At 51.7% G+C, this 21236-nt stretch overlaps 8 protein-coding genes across 8 annotated transcripts; 3 read left to right on the forward strand and 5 right to left on the reverse strand.

The window, feature by feature from the left end:
* Positions 1–1176: 1176 nt before the first annotated feature.
* BO86DRAFT_448597 (uncharacterized protein) lies at positions 1177–7454 on the forward strand (the record flags this gene model as incomplete). The annotated part of the gene is made up of 5 exons (XM_025676658.1): positions 1177–1213; positions 1391–4701; positions 4782–4882; positions 4946–7112; positions 7218–7454. The coding sequence occupies 5 exons, from the start codon at positions 1177–1179 to the stop codon at positions 7452–7454; spliced, it is 5853 nt and encodes a 1950-aa protein (XP_025527139.1).
* A 1686-nt stretch (positions 7455–9140) lies between these two features.
* Positions 9141–9712, forward strand: BO86DRAFT_400209 (uncharacterized protein; the record flags this gene model as incomplete). Its single annotated transcript, XM_025673693.1, has 5 exons — positions 9141–9158; positions 9242–9298; positions 9365–9380; positions 9455–9568; positions 9642–9712. 5 exons carry the CDS (start codon positions 9141–9143, stop codon positions 9710–9712), a joined length of 276 nt encoding a protein of 91 aa, XP_025527140.1.
* A 224-nt stretch (positions 9713–9936) lies between these two features.
* BO86DRAFT_103079 (zinc-dependent alcohol dehydrogenase) lies at positions 9937–11957 on the reverse strand. The gene is made up of 10 exons (XM_025665878.1): positions 11614–11957; positions 11457–11542; positions 11281–11329; positions 11117–11198; positions 11022–11043; positions 10880–10960; positions 10718–10817; positions 10600–10650; positions 10484–10547; positions 9937–10414 (listed from the first exon to the last, which is right to left on the reverse strand). The coding sequence occupies exons 1-10, from the start codon at positions 11754–11756 to the stop codon at positions 10043–10045; spliced, it is 1050 nt and encodes a 349-aa protein (XP_025527141.1). The 5' UTR covers positions 11757–11957; the 3' UTR covers positions 9937–10042.
* A 490-nt stretch (positions 11958–12447) lies between these two features.
* Positions 12448–13348, forward strand: BO86DRAFT_103118 (uncharacterized protein). Its single transcript, XM_025665879.1, has 4 exons — positions 12448–12577; positions 12653–12765; positions 12846–12908; positions 13025–13348. Exons 1-4 carry the CDS (start codon positions 12482–12484, stop codon positions 13119–13121), a joined length of 369 nt encoding a protein of 122 aa, XP_025527142.1. The 5' UTR covers positions 12448–12481; the 3' UTR covers positions 13122–13348.
* A 41-nt stretch (positions 13349–13389) lies between these two features.
* Positions 13390–14608, reverse strand: BO86DRAFT_363433 (putative cutinase; the record flags this gene model as incomplete). The annotated part of the gene is made up of 3 exons (XM_025669970.1): positions 14091–14608; positions 13793–14010; positions 13390–13663 (listed from the first exon to the last, which is right to left on the reverse strand). Exons 1-3 carry the CDS (start codon positions 14310–14312, stop codon positions 13390–13392), a joined length of 714 nt encoding a protein of 237 aa, XP_025527143.1. The 5' UTR covers positions 14313–14608.
* Positions 14609–15078: 470 nt separating this feature from the next.
* BO86DRAFT_389716 (trehalose-6-phosphate synthase) lies at positions 15079–17422 on the reverse strand. Its single transcript, XM_025672209.1, has 5 exons — positions 16780–17422; positions 16351–16711; positions 15891–16264; positions 15490–15832; positions 15079–15432 (listed from the first exon to the last, which is right to left on the reverse strand). The coding sequence occupies exons 1-5, from the start codon at positions 17072–17074 to the stop codon at positions 15375–15377; spliced, it is 1431 nt and encodes a 476-aa protein (XP_025527144.1). The 5' UTR covers positions 17075–17422; the 3' UTR covers positions 15079–15374.
* A 134-nt stretch (positions 17423–17556) lies between these two features.
* BO86DRAFT_389717 (putative nuclear envelope protein Brr6) lies at positions 17557–19484 on the reverse strand. Its single transcript, XM_025672210.1, has 3 exons — positions 19173–19484; positions 18198–19099; positions 17557–18146 (listed from the first exon to the last, which is right to left on the reverse strand). The coding sequence occupies exons 1-3, from the start codon at positions 19285–19287 to the stop codon at positions 17799–17801; spliced, it is 1365 nt and encodes a 454-aa protein (XP_025527145.1). The 5' UTR covers positions 19288–19484; the 3' UTR covers positions 17557–17798.
* A 781-nt stretch (positions 19485–20265) lies between these two features.
* On the reverse strand, positions 20266–20876 carry BO86DRAFT_400215 (uncharacterized protein; the record flags this gene model as incomplete). The annotated part of the gene is made up of 2 exons (XM_025673694.1): positions 20266–20647; positions 20707–20876. 2 exons carry the CDS (start codon positions 20874–20876, stop codon positions 20266–20268), a joined length of 552 nt encoding a protein of 183 aa, XP_025527146.1.
* Positions 20877–21236: the final 360 nt, after the last annotated feature.

A 21236-nucleotide genomic window follows, 5' to 3' on the forward strand; every position in this document is an offset into this window, starting at 1 on the left:
CAAGACACGAATGAGTATGCTTACAAGGTATGTGATGAACATTGAAGATCATGGCAAAGATGCCTGCAATTGTTGTTCAACCTTGACTCAATGCTTACTGGCCTCTAGAGAAGTAGGAAACTTATCTTATACGACACTGCATATCAAAAGAGCATAGATGCTTGATGCAATGTCTTCTCATCTGACGAGACATCCCATCTCGCCCTGGCAAGTTCGAATACCGCTATTGAGATCGTTCCAGGTGGTGCGGGCTACCTCATTGCTGGGTCTACATGCCTTCACATCACAGTCAGGCTGCTTTGTTGCGCACTACAAGTGAGGTCGCTACCAAGTCTTGTCTGGGTATATTGAAGAGGTGGTCCGACACATGTGTTTGTTTCAGTTCAACGCTGAGTGCATGGCCATTTCAGATGACAGCAATAGAAGACTCTTTGTGTTGCTTCTGCATTTGGGAGCTATAGTACTTGACCCACTCATCATGATATTGTTCTCTTGTCTTAGTGACACGCATTTATTGACAGCCTACTAAACCATGAGCAAATAGTTAGTTGACCTTAGGTGTGTTTTTGCACCATGTAACTGCCATTCATGACCGCCTCACCGCCTTGTCAGCCCTGGACCCACTTTCTTGTATATCGAAGCGGTCTGTGCGCAGGTACTCAGTGAATCTGCCCTAATGTGTATGATCAGGATAAAGTCAGAGGAACTGAACATAGGTGACCCCGCGGGAAGAATTATCGAAAATTTGATGTTGCTTCTGCCTAATAACGATCCAAGCAACTTACCTTCCTGTTTGACTATACCTGCCGCCTCTGTTGTTTGTTCATTTTGATCTCCCCATCCATTCCGTGTTAACCCACACGAATTCTTTTCTCCAAACATCATCTGAGTTCAGACTCAAACTTCTTTCTTTCAGAGTCTCAAAGAGTAAGGGGACATGTAACATGGCTGGGACAGGCCAACCGCCGCCAGGTCCTCCAAGAGCCATGGGATCAGGTAGAGCTCGTCGCGGTCGACATCATGTCCCTCCAAACCAGGCTCCTGGCACACAGAGAACCGAGAATCAAGATACAGGACCTCATAGCACTCATTGTGAAAGCCCTCAAAATGAAAACCACAATCGTGGAAACCATCAGCGTGGACCAAGACTTATGGTAAGAAGAGTGCAGCGCGGAAATGCTCAAACTCTCCCAGCCGCACCGATTGAGACCAGGTACGAGAATGACAGTGCTGCACTTCAAGTCTTTCTGCTAATGCCTCAGACCTTCTACAAGCTTTAGACTCCAGAGAACTAGTCGAATCCTATCTTCACTGACTCAGGAACACTTTACAGCGCCACAGATCAAAGATATTCTTGAGAGGGGGCTGTTCACGATCGAGCGAAGCTCAGATGAACGTCAGGATTTCATCACCAGTCTTGCAACAGAAGAAGGACTTGCTGTTGTTCGACAGATAGTTGAGACAGAATTTGCCAAGTCATATAGTGTCCTTGGTCTGATGTTTCACGTTCACGGTGTGCTCTTCCTCAAGCTTATCACGAATGACAGAGTTTTGTCATCCGTTGCGCTCGAGCGCCAAGTGGGAACCATCTATAACGTGATCTATGGACCAGGTGGCCGTCGTGCTGTTAAGTTCTTTACTCATGTGGCAGAACATGTTTTGCGGGTGAGCTCTGAACCAAGCACTGCCAATGAAAGGTCGTTGAACAATGACATGCTTGGGTTTGAGGAAACACTGCTGCTTGTTGCAAAAGCTTTTCTTACAACCATGACCTTAAACCAGGAGGCTGCAATCCAAACTGCTTTCAAGCCTATCGTTGAGAGTCTTTGCAACTGTTACAATGAGGAAGATATCTTCAGCGGCGTTGCTTCTCATAGCTTGCGGTGGGTTCATGACAACATCATCAAGCTGAAAGACGTATTGTCCATGGGAGAGTCGCTCAACCGCTCCCCAGCCATCTCTTTTCATCACGATGCTCAACACATGCTACCGAAGGCCCAAGAGTTTCAAGTTGACCTACCAGGAGAGCTGTCTGCGGATGGGCCTCGACACGACAATGACCACGCCTCCATCCCAAACATCCGCCTACTCCCAACGATATCCGAGATCTATTCTCTCGAGAGAGCTGAGTTTCTCCCAGCGAGAGACCCGGTCTTCGATACATTGGATCAACATGAGACTGGTATCCGCCGGCTTCTCGATACCCAGTTCCGCCTGCTGCGTGAGGATACCGCCGGCTTGCTCCGCGACTCGATTCGCGTGATCTTGAACAACTGGGATGTCCTCGTCCATCAGCCAGACTGGCGCTTGAAGCGAAGAATTCTTCGTAAAAGTGACACTACCCCCGTGCGTATCTATCTTGGGGTGAACGTCCGGCAGGTTCGAGCGGGTGGAAAGAAGGGCATTGAAGTCGATCTCGAATTTGACCAGCCTTCAAGACTGAAATCCATGAGCCCAGCCCGACGCAAGCAATATTGGCAAGCCACCCAAGCCTTGAAAGAGAGCCCAGTGGTTCTTGCTCTAATCGATGGCGAGGACCACACGAACGTCTCTGTGACTTTCCTGCAAGTTGCTAAAAGAGATCTCAATGTCACCTCTAATCCACCCGCTTCACGAGAGAATATGCCCACACCCGTCAGCGGTCTGGTTGCTAGTGCCACGCGCGCTTCGATCAGTCTCAGACTGACAAATAACTTCCACGAATCAGAGCTCACAAATGTATTCAACTTTGCCCGCTTGAAAAACAGCAAAAGGCCGCTTCTGTTGGCCGAGTTTCCAGCTGTGCTTTTGAACTCATTCGATGGGGTCTTACAATGCTTGCAAGCTCAGTATGCACGCCCAGAGCATCTGCCGTTTGCAACCTGGATTGTCCCTCGACCTGATCGTAATGCCACAAGACAGAATGTGTCGATTGATACCCTGGAACAATATGTTACCGTGCCCCCGCCAGCCTATCTAGATATCCATAAGTCTCTGGATCTATCATCCCTTTTTGGAGAACCGATTGCGGATGATGGAACTGATACAAGCCGAAGCAGCGACGACCCTACCCCATCCTTCTCCCTCCAAGACGATCCGGTGTGGATATCAGATCAGCTCGCGAACACAACAAGCCTTGATCAGGGTCAGGCGACGGCATTAGTCTGGGCCCTCCGCCGCGAAATCGCACTCATACAAGGACCGCCTGGAACGGGAAAGTCCTACGTTGGTATACAGCTTGCCAAGTGCCTGTCAGCAAACCGGGACTTGCTTGACCTTGGCCCGATATTGTGTGTATGTTACACCCCCCACGCACTTGATCAATTTTTGCAAGGGCTTCTCGATGCAGGCATTACAAGCATCGTGCGTCTTGGCCCGCGCAGCGCATTCCCACACTTGGAAGCATTATCCATCGATAGCTACAAACAGGCTGATCGAGGGCCGTTCATCCGCGCTTACAATAATGAGCGGCATTCCCACCATGACAAAGTGAAGGAAATTGCAGCGGAACTCGAACAAGTATGTAGATCGATGGAGTCTGGTGGTATGGAGATGACGTTGTGGTTCGTTAAGAAACGCTTCCCATTTGAAGCAGACCGTATCACAGCTGTCGATCCCGACCGAAGCGAGGTTGAGGCCTTCAGGCTTTGGACGCAAGGCGATGATGCTAGCGTTTGGGTGGAGATCGATGGGCCGCGTTCTCCCGAAGAACTCTTGCAGACCGATGTTTGGACACTCTCGCCGGCAGAACGCATGCGCTTGTACGACTTTTGGCATGAGGGAGCACTCGATGAACTTCGGAAGGCCTTCTCGTCCTTGGTGAAAGCATACTACAGACGGAAGCAAAGTTTAACAGCCGTATATCACGCGGCCGAAGCTCGCATGCTCCAGGGATTCCACGTTATAGGTGTCACGACGACGATGCTGGCGAATCTCTCGTCCCAGATCCGTGGCGTTCAGGCTAAAGTGTTGATTTGCGAGGAGGCCGGAGAGATACTCGAATCTCATGTCCTGACCGCACTATTGCCATCAGTGCAGCATGCCATTCTGATTGGAGACCATCTTCAACTCCGTCCACGCATCAGTAACCTCAGGCTCTCTATGAGTTATGACCGCGAAGGGGCAAAGTACGGCCTCGATGAATCACTGTTCGAGCGACTCGCTAATAGCCATTTTGAGGGCAATGACGACGAGGAAGGGCAGACGGAAGGGCGTCGATTCCCTGTCACGCAGTTGAGTATCCAGCGACGCATGCATTCCTCGGTTGCTCATTTAGTTCGCGAAACGCTCTATCCGAAGTTGCAGGATCATCCTTCCACGACTATATATCCTGCTGTTGCAGGACTCAAGAAGAGGCTATCTTGGCTTGACCATCGCAATGCGGAAGATGACGGCGACCCCTCCGATCCCATGCATAGCAAGACTAATACATGGGAAGCCCACATGGTGACATCGCTTGTAAGGCATCTTCTGAGACAAGGAAAGTATGGTCCTGGCGAGATTGCTGTTCTGACACCATACGTCGGACAATTGAGATTGCTTAGGGACATTCTTGAACAAGAAATGACCCTTATAATTGGTGAGAGAGATGCCGAGGGACTTGGCGAGGCAGAGCGTGCAGAAACGGCCAATGATCCTAGCATTCGGCTCCAGGGACAACGTGTTGTGAGCAAGGGTAGCTTGCTCGACGCTCTGAGACTGTCAACGGTTGACAATTTCCAGGTACGTAAGATCTGTACTACCTTTCATTTTACTTCACTTCACTATGTTGCGTACCATACTAACAAATGAGTTTAACTCAGGGCGAGGAGGCAACCGTTGTTATTGTTTCCCTGGTCCGAAGCAACAGGTTCAGGAATTGCGGTTTCCTCAAATCACCGAACCGCATCAATGTTCTACTAAGGTAAGCATGTTCGAGAGAATCAAATTAGTATTAGACGACCGTCACTGATATCTCTGCACCCAGTCGTGCAAAACATGGCATGTATCTCATTGGCGATGCAAACACGGCATCAACAGCGCCGATGTGGTCGGCTGTCATTGACCTGTTCGAAAAGAACGAGAATATTGGACCTTATCTCGAGCTCGACTGCGAGCGCCATCCACACAATATGATGCAGGTCTCGTGTCCCGATGACTTCTCCATCAAGTCCCCGGAAGGTGGTTGCGCGGAGACATGCGGCTTGAGACTAGACTGCGGGCATACATGCGTGGTTAAATGCCACTCATCCAAACAGCATAAAGCAGTCAAATGCCTGCAGAAGTGCTATAAAATGAGGCGATGTGGCCATCCATGCGCGAGGAAGTGCTACGAGCCATGTGGTCCATGTACCGCAATTGTCTGCAACGTCATGCTACCCTGTGGACATACGATTGACAGGGTTGAATGTTCTCGCATAGCTAAACTAGATACTGTGCAATGCACAGCAGAGCTCGTCGTCAAATTGCCCTGGTGTGATCACAGCTTCAAGGTGCAATGCCATGAGAGGAGGAAACCCTTGAAATGCTCTCTTCAGTGTGGTCTGGAACTAGCTTGTGGACATAGCTGTCAGAAGTTATGCTCCTCCTGTCGGGTCCAGAAGAAGGAAGCGATCGTCCTTGATCATGGTAAATGCATCAGTGTCTGTCGCAAGGGCTTCACAAATTGCACGCATTCCTGTGATCGTGTATGCCATCCTGCAACGGCATGCTTACCTTGCCGCCGTCCGTGTGAAGTCCATTGCAAGCATAGCCGATGCCCCAAGACCTGCAAGGAGCCGTGTCCTCCGTGCGCAGAGCTATGTGACTCTGGCTGCGAGCACCGCGAAGCTTGCAAGCTCCCATGTGCCGTTCCATGTGAGAACAATCCATGCAATCGACGTTGCGAAAAGAGGATGAAGCCGTGTGGACATCAGTGCCCGGGAATGTGTGGAGAGCCGTGTCCACCGTCCCAATTTTGTCAAACCTGTGCTCCACTTGAGGTCCTGCAACAGCAGGTTGACCTTCTGGAGTTCAAGACGTACAAAGAGATTGACCTGGACACGTCGCCCCTAATATTCCTTCCATGCAATCACTTCTATACTGTTGCTTCCTTGGATGGACTTTTAGGTATGAATGATTACTTCAATATTGATGCGTCTACAGGCGACATTATCAGCACCAAGCCTTCTCATTGGGAGATGATGCCCGGGTCAGCGCTGAAGGGCTGTCCAGAGTGCCGCCGCCCGCTCCGAGACATAAATCGATACAGTCGAATCTTGAAAAGATTTCTGCTGGACGAGTTCACACGCAAATTCGTCACTTTTGCCAGTGCACAGCATGCCGAACTCGCGGACAAGATTGTTCGCTTCGAGAAGCAAGTCGAAGATTCACGGACTGAGTTTCTCAAGTATTGGACCCTCGAGGCTGGTGTCTCAAAAGCCCCCGACCAAGCCAGAGGAGCGGTACAAGCTTATCGAGCTGCCGGTCTAGCCCTGGTCAAAAGGGTCAAAGAATTCATTAAGTCGGTTGCGACCGCGGAACAGCCACTGGGCAAGTTGAACAACATGCTCGCGTCTGCCATTTCACGACAAAATGAATCCATGAATGCAAAGTCCTTCGCTGATAAATCCGTCATACAAACCGGTTTCGGCCTGCGTGGGCAGGTCCTCGCCCTTAGACTCGGCTGGGTCGTACTCCGCGACTGGGACCACATTTGCAACAATCGGAACGTGGATAACCGCATCCGAAACAATCTAGTTCAGCTCACAGCCAATCACATCAAGTCCCTGATTGAAAAGTGTCTTTCGCTGAAGCAGACCACCATGAAGGCCAATCTTCTTCAAGAACGGGTTGAAGCCGGGATCTACTTTGCGCTGTTTTCCATGCTTTCGTTAAGCAACATGCGAGCGCTCGGCAAGACTGTCGAGATGGACACCGAGACCAAGACCCGCCAGCGTGCCCAAGATGACCTGGAGTTCTGTGAGAGATTGTGCACCAAGTCGCCGAAGCTCTTGGGCTACCTAATGGAAGACGTCAAAGACGCACAGAGGACCATCAATGAGGGGACGTTCTATGCCCTGGTGACCAGTGAGGAGAAACGCCAGGTGTACAGAGCAATGGCGGAGCAGTTCGCAGGCACCGGGCACTGGTACTATTGCCAAAACAATCACCCAGTAAGTTTCTCTGTCTTTTCATCGCTGAAGTGCAATGCCCTGCTTTTGTTTGATTGCCCACCGTTCTGTACTACCCACAACGTTGCTAACGTAGTCATCTTATAGTTCACTATTGGCGAATGCGGCATGCCCATGGAGGAAGCACGATGTCCCCAGTGCGAGGCCCCAGTTGGAGGGTTGAACCATCAACTCGCCGAAGGTGCCCGTCCGGCCGAGGATATAGACCAAGAGTTCGGCGAGACAGAGCTCACCGAGCAGGAGATCAGGGAGGGAATGATAATGGAGGAGCTGAGAGACGAAATGGTGGCTGCCAGACAGGAAGGGAATCTGATCGAGATGTAAATCAGACGACGAAAGAAACACTCGGTACTGTTTTGGTGGCGGGGTGACCAGAAAACGAGGGTCCTGATGATGGGATAGTGGAATAAATTGCAAAAACATGGGACTTATTTTGGAAGGTAGAATGAATCAACAGTGCTGAGGATTTGTCGTACTCTACTGTATGTACTGTACCCCTCCATCCTACATCCACCTACCCACCCACCTCTGAGCTGTCACCTTCCCCTCCTCCCATGCGGCATTTTTCTTTCTTTCTCTGCCTCTCCCCCACCATCCAAGCATCATACATATCATTGTCCAGCGTGAGCATTGGAGGATGCCAGAATTTCTTGCCAGCGCGTACAACGGGAAAAAATGTGGCAGCCTTATCATGCGAGGTGGAGCGGAGCCCAGCAGCAGCGGCTAGGGCGAAAAGCAAACTAAACTCGACCGAGAGTGCCTTGCATGCAGCCTGCCTGCAGCTGCATCTTCGTCCCTCCTCCGTTCCACGTTCACCACTGTTTCCCGTGTTCACCGTGTTCATCTTGCCCCTCGTATTCTCGGTTGGGAAAGAGAAATTGACGATCGCTCCCGAGCTCTGTTTCGGGGCTTTGCATTGCAGCTTCCGACATCCCCAACCAGCAGTTTGGATCGATATGATACGCGCAACGGCCGCCGGGATATCATGCAGAAGATGGAGCGGGAACTGTACTGTGCGGGAGGTGCAAGTTGCTACTGCGGTGAGATACGAGGGTAGATGGGTAAGTGTTTCTTACTGCACTGTGGGTGGTCTTTTTGCTGAGGTTGAGGTAGGATAGCAATCTTGACTAAGAACGACTCGAGAATGACTAGATTTCCTTCTTGGAAAACACCAAAAAAGCGAGAAGATGACGATGCTGGGATACAGGACCTGTTGCTGCTGAGTGGACTCGATTGATTTTACACTAATACAACCGCGCTTAAGATAGACATGCTTCTTGCGCGGGCAGAAACCCCCCAACCATCCAATCCGAACTCCTTCCTCTCGCTCCCTTCACCCACATACGCCTCTCCTCACACCTGCTTTCTTGACTCGACAATCACATTCGAGCTCTCGCTCATCGCAGGCAACCGCCCGGCCTTTCACAATCCATACATGATGCAGCAGCAACCAGTCACTTGGGCATTTCGACATGCAGCATACAGCTCGACCACCCGATAAGACTCTACCTACCTATCTACCTACCACCTACCCCGCAGTCCGCAGATGAAAATCCATTTCCCTCACTGCGATAGGGCTGACGGAGCTCCAACCTTGATTGGCCACCAGCTACTCTGCTAGGAAGTATACCCGCACCAGCTTCCCATTCACCCTGGATTCAACCGTGTCCCCACGCGTGCAGATGCTGTATGCTGTACGCTGTATGCTGAAATGCCCAAACTGGATCCTGCCACGCACGAAAGCAAGCAGCTCTCTGCACATGCAGTCGACCTCTGACACCTCACTTTCTATGCCCAAGGCAAGTGGGTAACGAGCATCTCGAAGACGCTGAGGGAGAATGAATCACACTCAGTATCAAGCAATGAGAGAGAGACCAGAAGAAAAAAGGATATAAACCCCTTCGAGCACCCAGCTAGATCCCCTCTTCCATCTCAAGCCAGCCAGCCAACGGAGCATCCAGCAGTGTCTTCATTCCAAACCATTCCAAACCCGCAACACCATCATTCAAAATGGCCCAGGACCCTAAGGTGAACAGAACAGCCCTTCCTCATTTCTCGATACCCTCGGTATCGAAACAAGACAAGACAAGCTGACGAAATCGGTGAAATAGAACCTCTACTACTCCCTGGACTGGTTCCAGCAGATGAAGCGAGAGTACGACGAAGCGGTAGGTTTGGGTTGTATCCGGTGCTACGCGGACTGTCGATACTGATCATGTGCCTGCTTCATCTAGTCCTCTGACCGCTGCCGTGAGTCTTGAACCTACCCACTTTACCCGTCTTTGGTGCCTACCGGAAAAGAGGTTGGCTAACCACAACTTCAGTGGGCATGTCCTTCGCCGTGGCCGCCAGCCACATCTCCAAGGATGGGCTTTCCATGACCGTCGATGAGGTTGAGGAGTTCGACGAGAACCACGACGGTAGCATCAACTTTGAGGGTGAGTGCTTCTCTTCCTTGTGTACTCAAGCTCTTTCAGCCAGGTACAGAGCTAACAGCTGATGGGTACAAAGAGTACCTCACCATGCGCTTCAAGTACGACGCCCAGCGCCAGGGCAACATGCGCGGCCGTTACCTCGCATAAGCGTACAGATTCTGAATACGCAGATGCACATAGAACGCTGGAGGGTGGAAGGGATCAAGATTCTATTCCCTATATACATAAACCAAGACTCCCAGCAAGCATGTTAATGACACGATAATAAATCAACTCGAATCCTCCCTTCGTTCCTGTCCTCTACCAAAGCCGGGAGAAAAGTTAGGAATGGGAACCCTTATGCACCCACCTCAATATAGACAAGAGACTGCTCATAATCCCCAAAGGATCCCCAACTTCCAGAGAGAGAAAGAGCAAGCCTATCTCAGCCCATCTTTTCCAGCCCAATCCATACGATAAGGATATAGAGTCCGGCCCCTAAGCAGGAATTCTCAACACCGCCCTCCCCTCCACCTCAAACCGCCCCAACAAGCCCGCCACCTCGTTGATATCCTCCAGCTCAAACACCGTCACATGGGTGACCACCTTCCCCGCCGCCGCCATCCGCAGCAGCGCCTGCATCTCGTCCTCGGTGCCCACGGCACTGCCCACGATTCGGTATCCGCGATCCACGCACATCAGCGGCGAGATGGGAAGGTGGTAGTCCGGCCGGGGCAGGCCCACGCAAACCAAGGTGCCGACGGGCCGGAGGAACCCCACGCTCTGCTCGTAGGCCTTTTCCAGGCCGACGACCACGATCACGGCGTGGGCGCCGATGCCGTCGGTCAGGGATTGGATTTTTGTTGTGGGCTGCAGTTGGATTATCAGTTTTAGGACGACAACATAAAAGAAGGGGATCCTGAGGGTAAGAGCTCATACGGCGTCGCTGAAATCAACAAATGCCTCTGCGCCGGATTGCATGCAGATGTCTCGTTTGGATTCGCTGTGAGATTGTTAGCTGGGATCGATTGTTCGACTGGAAGTGAGACACTTACCTATCCACAGCAATGATCCTGTAGCCCATTTCCTTGCCGATTTGGATTCCTCTATCCACCAGGAGTATTTAGTACGCCATATATACTGGATTGGAGGGGAGAGGATGGGGAGGGATACAGATGACCAAGTCCTCCGCCGGCACCCATGACCACTACCCAATCGCCCTTGTCGCAGTACTTGTATAGCTTGTTCAGAGCGCCGTACATGGTGAGACCAGCTGGTGGTAGACCCATTAGATGCAGATCAAGCATGTAGACGGCAGGAGGCAAAGAATCATACCACACAGCAACGGCGCAACAGTCTCCGGCGCTAAGTTCTCCGGAATCGGGGACACGAAGTCGGCGGGTGAGACGACGTACTCTACAAGAACCTTGGATCAGTCATTCGTCCAGCTAATCGAAGCAGGAAAGCATAAGCTCACGCTGAAACGTCCCGGGCACACTCTGAACCATACATCGTCAGCCTCTTCAGACCTTCACCTCCTTAGAAGAAAGCAATATTGTAAGGACGACACACCCTTCCTGAGTTCCTCTGGTTCGGACAATTGGGATACTGGACCTTGCACGTCGGACAATCCTTGCAACTACTCCAGAGCCATCTAGAAAGAAACAACAAGCAGGGTTAGCATGTCCATCAAACACTTCTCTTACCCCTCTCAGACAAGGCCAAAGGGAACGAACTTGACACCAACCCGCATCCCCATCATGTCCCTCGGGGCATTCGGACCGACTAGAGCCCAGTACACACGATCAGCTCACCACCTCTCATCCTCGCACACAGTATCACAACACCCCACAAAGTCAAGAAGAAGAAGAAGAAGAAGAAGAAGAAGAAGAAGAAGAAGAAGGAAACAAACGCTTCACCACCCTCCCCACCCCCTCATGCCCAACCACATTAACACTCATCGGCAACTCCCCGTAAATGCAATGCAGATCTGAGTGGCTACCGTGTTTCAGTGGATGTGAGTCTCTGGTCCAAAGGCAAGACAGTGAGGAGAAAGGCGACGAACGCACCAGAAACCAGTACACTCCAACTTAACCAACACCTCTCCTCCCCCCGGCTCGGGAACGGGCACATCATGCCGCAATTCCAGTTGCGCGTGCGGGCGCGGATTCTCGATCCATGCGGCGGTTTGCGTTCTAAGGATGGGTGTCATGTTTTCTTGGTTGCTGACGATGAGAGGGGTTCTTTGCGGGAGGTTGTGTATATATGAGTGTAGAGCAGGAAGAAGGGGAGTAGAGGTAAAAGATATCCCACGATGGCAGCTTCGGTTTTGGTTCTGCGGGGGATCGAACTCGGCAATCGCGATCGCGATCCCGATGCTGGCTGCCGATGGCGGAGATACGGATGTGGGGGTGAAGAAGTGGGGTATATCCGGAGAGGGGGGGGGGTTCCTCAGGACTGATCGATCCAATCAGTGTTCTCATGTTTGGGTAGGAGATTCAATCTGCAGCATAGTATGGGCTCGAAGGTGAATATGCGGAAACATGCCGAGGGGAATAGTATCCTGCATAGGGTGGCGCAGACTGAGTCCCGAGTCAATCAATCTTTTGCATAAAAGCAAGCGTAACAAAGAAAATACTTGATATCTGCTCTGAATCATATCTCAATATACTATGACCTCAGATTCTGAGACATACATAGTGGTAGCGTAGATATTCTTAGTGCCCTGATAAGCACTAACCAGATGGACTTACACTTGACCCCTGCTCTGCCATCCACTCTTCAGACAAAGCTATATCACCGATACCATATAGCTCCTCCCCAAGCAGCGCATACATAATAAGCCCCTACGCAGCAACTCTCAACCTCCAATTCCCATCCAAGCTCCAGACTGACAAACCTTCCATCAAGTTAAATGCTATTATCCAAACTCCAACCATGAAACCCAGCACCACCATCCTCCCACTATCTCCGCTCCTCCTGCTACCAATCCCCGCACCTCTCGTCCTCGCGGCCACCAACTTCGTTGAACTCGTATCGCCCCCTATTCCTGACCCCTGCCCCTACTCCTTCAGTTGAAAGCCATCTCTAACGTCAAACCCCACAAAGGAAGTAAGTTTTTACGGCTCCACGCTGGGGATCCCCGACTCCACGGCCTACGTGCAAGTCCCCATCGGCAACCGGTCCGTGGTGCCAGCCACATGTACGGATCTCCCTCTGACGTAGGTTCCTCTCACTCCGTATTCCTGGTCGCTTTCGGCGTCTCCTCTCGGGGAAGGAATCTGGCTGATGAGCCGGCAAGGGCGTATAACGCGACATTGTTACCGCCGGAGCCTCCGGTCGAAGTTGAATGTTATCTTCTTGGGTATGTTACTTTGTTCTCTTGCTGTGCTGTGATTAAGATCACTGGGTGACGGGTACAGCTGAGTTATGAGAATGGTGTTGGTCGGGGGGATATGGGCTGACAGAAGTGTATACTAGGCTACCCTGTCGGGATGTCGTGGGAACGATTTCGACGGAGGCTACCTTCATCAAACTATTAAATCCGGCGCGGGCGGTGCAGTGCTATCCCGAGTAAGGACTCAGTTGTGGGATGGGAGGTGTAGTTTGAAATCAGAGATATCATAGAGGGACCAGTCTACACGACAATGATAACGTGATGTCCATACTATATGATTGCAACCAAATCAGCACGCATACAATCTGCCTAGACGAAGCTCTAACGCCCACATTCAGTCCCTTCATTCTATGAGGAAGAAAGCAACAATCTATCTGAACCTTGGGAGAAAATCAAGTCCAAACCTTAACTCACACTACCATTTTATTATACTCACAGCCCCCCCCCCCTAGTTGGATTGATTCACTTTCGAGGCTAGAAACTCTGCCGCATCTTTCGCATACAACCCGTACGTTTCATGAGGCGGCGTAACAACCAAAATATCGTCACACACCACATCGCCCGGGGCGCAATACACCTTGGTTCGGTCCTGCGGGTAGCCCGGGATCCCACCGCGGTCCTGGATGTTGCGCGTGTACCCGAACAGCACCACTCCCTTGATCTTGTTGCGGACCTCGTGCTTGACTTCCTGGATGGCGTAGTCGATGACGGCACTTCCTTGGCTGTTGATCCCCCAGTTGTTAGCCGTTGACTTATGGGGGGTGGGAGATAGGGGGGCAGCAAGAAGGGCAGGAAGGTGAGCACTCGGCTCCGGAATAGTTGGGAACCGGGGGAAAGAGAGCGGCGTATACCTATACCCACCCGCTACAACCTGGGTCTTCGGACACTTGGTAGTCGCCAACTCGAGCATGGTGGCCGCGGACGCGATAGATTTCGCATCCGTGTTCGGGGAAAGGAAGTTTTGAGGGAAGTCAGCGCTGTACATGCCGTCGACACCTTGGCAGGCAACTCGATTGGGACTGATCTGCTCTTTCAGGGTGGAGCAAAGGGGCGGTCCGATGACTAGACCCTATGTTGGTGTTAATCAAAGAAGAGACGTGATGGTGATGGGAAGCAGTGGCGAAGAGATTTGAAGAGAATTTGGCTCACCATATTGCCCACTTCCCATGATCCACGCACAAAGATCAAGGTGAAATCCTTGCAAGTTCCGCCCATGATATCATTCGCATTTATCCCAGTTTGACGAGTCTCAAGCTGGTTGGCCTCCGGAGCAGGCAGGGGGTTCGCTACGGCCAGCGTAGCAAAGGCACCGACAAGAAGCCACTTGAAATGGGCCATCCTATTGTGACCGTAAGAGATAGAGTCCAACATGATTTAGTATACTGAAACTAGTGGGTTGTCCATTTTTTTCATCAGCACAAGATCCAGCGCGAATATATACTTCCCTCTGCTCACGGTAGCACAATAGCCTGGCTCAGAACCAGCGGTGACCCGTCCATCCCAGACCCGGTTACAAGGTCGTTTTCGTCTGTGGCAACCATTTAAGGACATCGCCGACTCGGCGATGACCTGGACCGAGAGGAATCAGGTTTAGTTTCAGGGGCGGATGTAGAAGGTTGGGAGACCTGTGTGCCCCGAGGCAAGGAAATCAAGGTAAATAAACTCCGGGGAGAGCTTACTCGAGCACCGAACCGTAGAACAGCAGGAGGGATCCCGGGGCTCAACCGATGCGGAAACAGCCGACCGATTCGTCAATTCCCAGGCAGAATGCTTGTGCACTGAGAATATTCCATGGTTGACTTGGGTCGGCGTTGTGGTCAATGGCAAAGCGTACAGTGATCTTCCACGGTCTGACTGTTATCAATGTCCTGTTTTTGACGCATGGGTAGAGTTCTTGCTAACACTATCAGATGGCCCTGCCTCAGAAGGAAGCTATTGTAAGCACGGTCTCATATACGTAGACAGGAGCCATTAGAGAAATCGATCGGTGTCTATCTCTTTGGGTACTTTCTCAGAAGAATGTTTGGCGATACAGAGTGTCAGCAGTCGAAGTAGACCGGTAGGTAAGGTGCTATCACAAGCAACTTGTCGCCTTGATACCGAAGTTTGGTCAGAGAAAAGTTCACCTAGGTACGTTATCTGGGCCTTGCTCTCGCTGACCCCTGTCTAAAGACCTTCCATGCTCCCAGCTCCGAAACCCTATAGCAACAAGCAAGAAGGACATTCTACAAGCACGGAGGGACAAGCTTTCGCTCGTACAAGCGAAGGAAAAGAAAGCATATGCGCAGACTTGGCATGGATATCGGCCGATCACATGCTCTGGGCGAAAGAAAATTATGTTTCGCTCTGTACATACAACATCACCGCACCTCATTACGTGTGTATTAACGTGTCATGTAACTCAATTAATCCTCGTCCTGTTCGGATTGACTCTCACGAGCTTCTCAAGCGTCCATACAGCGTGTCAATAAAGGTCTCTCCCCATTTCGCACTATCAAACCATCGATCAGTAAACGTCATGACCACGAACCGAATCAAAGACACTCACCTAGTGTTCGTCTCGATAAACTTTCGCAAAGTCTCGTAGTTCTTCTCTCGGTCCTCCTCGCCCATGGTGACAGCCTTGTAAAGTGCATCGACCATTTCCGCCATATTTGCGGGGTGGAAGGTCAGACAGCCCTCTTTCATGAACGACGCCGCTCCAGCAAACTCCGACAGGACCAGCACACCGTGCCGTTGCGCCTGGCACGCCACGTATTCGAACGAAACCAAGTTCATACCGTCGCGCGTAGATGTGAGCAAACACGCGTCTGCGACAGAGTACAATGCCGTCAGCTCGCTGAAGTTGACCGATCGGTGCATGTAGATCAGCGGACACCCGTCGGCCGTTGCTGCAAGAAAGAGACGGTTAGCTAGGACCCCCAGATGCTCGTGAAGCAGTTCACTCACAGTGCTTTCCGTTGATCCTTCCCGCAATGGTGCTGATCTCCGCCTCCAAATCCTGATACTCCTTGACATCTTCACGACTCGGCACGGCCACTTGAATCAAAACGACCTTGTTGTTGAGCTCCGGATGCTGGTCCAGGAACGCGTCGTACGCCTTAAGCTTCTGTGTAAGCCCCTTGATGTGGTCCAGCCGATCCACCCCAATAATGATCTTCATGCCCTTGTACCGTTCCTGCAGCTCCTTGATCCGTTTCTGCACATCTTCGTTCGCCTGCGAGTCCGCGAACTTCTGCGGATCGATCCCGACAATGAATTTCTCCACCACCACCTTTCGACCTCTGTACTCGATTTGTCCGGAGGTATCGGTTTTTGCGCCCCTGCCACACAGAAAGTGTCAGCACTAGCTCAGGTGGCTTTTTCCAGTAAGCAGGAAGAGGGGTTAGACACAGAACAGAAAACCTACAGTGTCCCGGCAGAAAGAACCATGTTCTGCTTGTACTCCTCCGTATGGAACCCGATCACATCACTGGCAAGCATCCCGTCCAGCAGATCCTTCTGCACCGGCAGACTTCTCCACCAATCGCCCGCAGGGAAGGGGGTGTGCAGGGAGAACCCGATCGCGCAGTTCTTGTCCTTCAGCCGGTCGCGCAGCAGCCGAGGCAGAAGCATGAGATGATAGTCGTGGACCCAGATCAGGGTACCCGGGAGGGCTCGCTCGGCGATCGTGTCGGCAAAGATCTCGTTGACACGTTTGTACGACTCCCAGGGGCCTTCTTCGAAGGAGACACCAGATTGGTAGTGTAGACTAGGCCAGAGGATTGAGTCTGTAGAACGGGTTAGCCTGACTTGGATTCATATAGGGAAGGGACACACGAGTCAAAGTGCGACCTACTGGAGAAGTTGTTGTAGTGGTCGTGCGCCAACTCATCATCTAGGAAGATCGGAATCGCATTGTGTTCATCCAGGCTCTTGCGAAGCGACTCCCGGTCCTTCTCTTCGGCGACGTCGAGGCCTGGCCAGCCGAACCAGCTGAATTGGGTGGTTTTGGTGAGTCCCGACAGCGAAGTGACCAGGCCGCCGCCGGACAGGGAGGATTGGTAGGAGCCGTCATCAGCTTTCTTGACCGACAAGGGGAGACGGTTGGAGACGACGAAGAGGTTCTGCTTGGTGCTTTCTCTGCGCGCCATGATGGACACACGAGTGAGTGGATTGGAATAGCTGAGAAATGGCAATGTGGTATGTGATACAGCTGCTCTCGGCAAACCGATCTGAACGATGGTGACACGATGTCAAAAAGGAGATAGGATAGTAGATAAGGTTGATATAGTTTGATGTACAGATGTAGTATGCAATACGTCAGAATGAAGGCACGGAGGCACGGACTTGACTCTCAGTTAGCCTTGCGGTTTGGCATCAGCTAATGTCTCGGCAACACCCTTGGGAGATGCACACAACCAATCACCTATTGGATATGCAGTAAATGTCATGGTGATCTCCCGATTGTGAAAGAAAGCTGAACGTTGGGTGGTTGATGCAGGTGCCAGTCTTCATCCCAATTCACTTCACCGGCGAAGCTGCTGATGGCTTGAGACGCTGACGTCATACGGCTGTCATTTGCTACTATGTCTGGAACACCCCAGTCAATGACCACAACGTTGGTGTTTAATTCACCACTTGGTAAAATACAAATTATATTGGATCACGGTTCAAACACATCAGATATGTACACAATCTCCTTATCCAAACTCCAGGCCCAGCCGGGACACATGCACTGAACACCTAACATATTGTTTTGCTACCGATAACAGCTCGAACTCCGTTGCCACCGGCAGATGCAATTAAGAGAAAAACCTAAGATACAACCACATAAGGCCACATGAGGAAGCCGAGGGTGACAAGCTAATAAACAGCTCACAGCAATCGTTTGACGGGACTTGGGGTGCGTAAGCGGGTATCCCGGCTACGGCCCCGTTCGGTCGCAAATTCCTTTCCTTGCGGTTGTTCCAGAAGCAGGGGTGCATCCTGTTTTTCAAAGCCGGAGGCTGACCCCTGACCCTGAGGGCCCATGTACCCGTAACCTGGGTCATGCTGGTAGGAGTATTGCGATTGAGCAATCGGCGGATGGTGCTGACCGGAGGCCTGTCTGGTGAAAGCTGGGGCAGGATGAGAGTAATCATGTTGATTGTAGCGGTTGCGGAAGGATCGGAAGGACCAGTTACTGACAACGGTGACGGTCGAAATCGTAGCTAGGAAGAACAACTGAGATGATGTTAGCTATGTAGCCAAGCAAGGGAGTATATGGATCCATACAATCGCTTTCCAACTGATAGGATCAATAAAGCTGTTGATGATCACTGCCATCGTATGCGCCGACACTTTGGCACGGCCAACCTTGGCCGGGTCCCGATTCATGCACCGTTCCCAATTCTCACACACGGTCTCCAGCGCTGGAAGGCGATCGCCGCCGGCGCATCGATTGTCCACGTAGCTCTTCGCACACGCCGCCATCTCCGCTAGAATTGTGTCCGACACCTCTTCAGCCGCCTGATCAAACTCGGCGCGGATAGCAGAAACGAAGCCAAAAACCACGTAGACAGCAAGCGAGAATAACGAAAGGTTCACCACCAACTGCGCCCACCACGAGAGAATGCTCGGGATATTTGGGTGTGCTTCCAGTAGGGCAAAGAAGTCGGAGAACGAGGCCAAACGCGATCCAGATTGGCCTTCCGGCTGTGTTTGGTCTTGCCGTGTCTTTGTACTCTTCAGAGGTCCCGCATCCGGATTGTCACTCTCGTCATCACTGTCCTCCTTCTTCAACTGTACATCTAGCGCCTTGTCCCTGCGACGTCTCTTCTGAACACGTCGCGCCAGTGCGTTCGAGTAGTGGCTCACGCGAGGGATTTCTCCGCGTCCGGGGCTAGGCGCAAACCGACCGTACATGCTGTACAACGAGTTGCGGTGTCCTGACTTCGTAGGTTGATCGGGAGTGTCTTCGTTGTCGGCGTGCTCGGGGGAGGACATGTTTTCGGCGCCGGAGGAGAAGTCGACATCGAATTTGCGAGGGGTCATGAAAGCTGCGTGGCTGAAGGCGGGCTTAGGGGTGCCTGGTGGCTGCTGGGTTCTAGGTTGAGAAAAGAGGTAGGGCTGCGAATTCGGCTCTCGGAGGGCAGGTAAGGACTTCTTTCCAGGGGAGTCGAAAATACTGTGAGGGCCTGCTGGCATAATCAGCTTCCGGAAAGCTCTCTTCCTGAAAGTAACTATGACGATCAAAGTTGATGGACGCACGTTTTCGTTGGTTGTCATGCTTCATGCCGACCTGGTAAAAAGGCGACGTCACATCTCCGGGAGGTTTGGACTGCCACTCGAAGTCCATCGGACTTTCCGCCGTTCGCGGCTCCATTTTGTCGGAGAGAAAGTAGTAATCAGTGCCAAGAGGGATGGAGGAAGGAAGGTAGTGGTGAGGATTTAAGTTGGGGTTGTCTGAGGACGGTGAAGGGGGAGAGAGGGTCGGAGGGCGGCCAGATGCAGATGGACTTTTTTCCGCTTCTTGGTTCCTTTTTTTTTTTTGTTTTGGTAAACAATCCAGGCTCTCCGCCGAGCAACGCTTGGTGGCGACTACCCGCCTCAGACCCCGACAATGGGGAAAATTGTTTCCCTTTATGATAGTTCTGATGACAAGGATGTCAACTTGACAAAAAGTGCTTCGTGGTTGACAAGCTGTTGCATCCGAAGGGGCTGTAGGGAGGATTTCGACGTTGTGGTGATTGCATATGCATGTCTGCAGGAGCGCGGTCGGGTGGGCTTGAGCTACTGACTGGCCATCACCTTACATTCTTTTTACTAGTACTATGGTCTCGATCCCTTGCCAGTCAAGGTACTGAGTATTATCTCATAAATTATCTAGAGCATGTCAATCAAATTGGACAGCTGTATTGCAGGCGATAACGGCGACGATGCGGGAAGCCTCCACTTTCTCGCCTCCAGCCCCTGCAATGGGTTGGTTAATCGCGACCGCGCGCTGCACACTAAACCTTCCCCGCACCCCTCATTCTACACTCTATACCTCAAGTCAAAGCCACCAAGAAAATCAAGATTATATACGTGCTCTAATGTACTGTCTAAAGCAATACTAAACTAATAAACTAGGACCGAGCCTGATGATAATAACAATGTGCTGATTAAAAACAAGAATAGACCTCAGGCTTGCCCCAGCACGTCCAGAGTGAATACCAAGCACGGAGACATGCAGCATGAATGATGATGATACAGTCAACCGAAAGTTCAACGCAGAAGAATACAGCCAAGTCATCGATTCCCAACTCCAATCCGAAAAGGTCATGACGCTAGAAAAACAGTAAGAGAGTGTAAAAACCAGAACTCAAGGATGGACGTGGTCCACCAGTTCGAAGTCATCGTCATCAGCCAGATAGCCGATAGCCGTCTCGCTCTCGTGAGAGATTATCTCATACGTCTTGATGATCTTCTCTGTCTCCTTGATCTCAAACTTCTCAACCGCCTTGCTCACCGCGTCCGAGAGTATAGTCTGCCCCGAAACGTCATAGCCGAGCAGGGGGCTATCCTTGTCCTCGAGCTCCTCTTGGATTCGACTGACGGATCCCGGGGCGGCGACATCATCCCCAGAAGAGTCGGACGGACCACTCTCGAGAGCCTCCCGGACATCGGCGCGAAGGGCTATCTTCGCATCGCTGGCCAGGTGGTTGGACTGGCTCTTGCGATCGAACCGCAGGGCACGTGTGAAGCTATTCCACCTCGGTCAGATTTGCAATAGACTAGGCAACCACGGGAGACGGGGCCTTACTTCATGCTATGGGTGATCGGCATCGCTGGGCGCGCAGGAGGAAGGACGGACGAGAGGGGGTCAGGAACCGTACGAGCACGTCGACTACCGTAAGCCCATTTCGCCTTGTGGTCGTGAGCGCGCTTCGCCTCCTTATCCGCCCGACGCATATCAAGCAGGGATTCGGACATGACGGTCAACGGAGTTACACGTTGTTTGTCGGGCTGTATGGTATGATGGACGAGCTGTGACTGGGTCTGAGGAGACGCGTAGTACACGCTTCGGAGGAGGAATGAGTGGTGGTTGCCTGGACGAGCTCCAAGTGATGGGGTTGCGGAGTGAAGGGATATAAAGCCAGGGAAACAAGGCTGGCTGGCGTAAGGGCGCGAAAAGGAAGGGTCCTGAGTCTGAGTAATGAACCACGAACCAAAGAAGTCCGATAAACAATGACCGTGGCTACAAGGCGTCCTTGGTCTGAGTCATAAAGAAACCCGGCTGGTTTCCAGTCATCAGCGATCCGGATATTGGTCAAGGCGGCAAATGGCGCAATC

Source organism: Aspergillus japonicus (genome assembly GCF_003184785.1).
Source record: "Aspergillus japonicus CBS 114.51 unplaced genomic scaffold BO86scaffold_28, whole genome shotgun sequence".
Classification (NCBI taxonomy): domain Eukaryota; kingdom Fungi; phylum Ascomycota; class Eurotiomycetes; order Eurotiales; family Aspergillaceae; genus Aspergillus; species Aspergillus japonicus.

Bases quoted from the DNA above. Each gene is read 5' to 3' on its own strand.
- BO86DRAFT_103079 (XM_025665878.1), bottom strand. From the start codon at position 11,756: ATGACACCCATCCTTAGAACGCAAACCGCCGCATGGATCGAGAATCCG. The intron at 11,330-11,456 runs GTTTGTTTCCTT...ACTGGGCTCTAG, and splicing joins GGTGGGGAGGGTGGTGAAGC to TCGGTCCGAATGCCCCGAGG. The intron at 10,651-10,717 runs GTATCCCTCCCC...CCTGGTGGATAG, and splicing joins GGCGGAGGACTTGGTCATCT to AGGAATCCAAATCGGCAAGG.
- BO86DRAFT_103118 (XM_025665879.1), top strand. From the start codon at position 12,482: ATGAAACCCAGCACCACCATCCTCCCACTATCTCCGCTCCTCCTGCTA. The intron at 12,578-12,652 runs GTATCGCCCCCT...AACCCCACAAAG, and splicing joins CCACCAACTTCGTTGAACTC to GAAGTAAGTTTTTACGGCTC. The intron at 12,766-12,845 runs GTAGGTTCCTCT...TGAGCCGGCAAG, and splicing joins TGTACGGATCTCCCTCTGAC to GGCGTATAACGCGACATTGT.
- BO86DRAFT_389716 (XM_025672209.1), bottom strand. From the start codon at position 17,074: ATGGCGCGCAGAGAAAGCACCAAGCAGAACCTCTTCGTCGTCTCCAAC. The intron at 16,712-16,779 runs GTAGGTCGCACT...CCCGTTCTACAG, and splicing joins CCACTACAACAACTTCTCCA to ACTCAATCCTCTGGCCTAGT. The intron at 15,833-15,890 runs GTGAGTGAACTG...TCTTTCTTGCAG, and splicing joins AAGGATCAACGGAAAGCACT to CAACGGCCGACGGGTGTCCG.
- BO86DRAFT_389717 (XM_025672210.1), bottom strand. From the start codon at position 19,287: ATGGAGCCGCGAACGGCGGAAAGTCCGATGGACTTCGAGTGGCAGTCC. The intron at 19,100-19,172 runs GTGCGTCCATCA...TTATGCCAGCAG, and splicing joins GCATGACAACCAACGAAAAC to GCCCTCACAGTATTTTCGAC. The intron at 18,147-18,197 runs GTATGGATCCAT...ACATCATCTCAG, and splicing joins CTATCAGTTGGAAAGCGATT to TTGTTCTTCCTAGCTACGAT.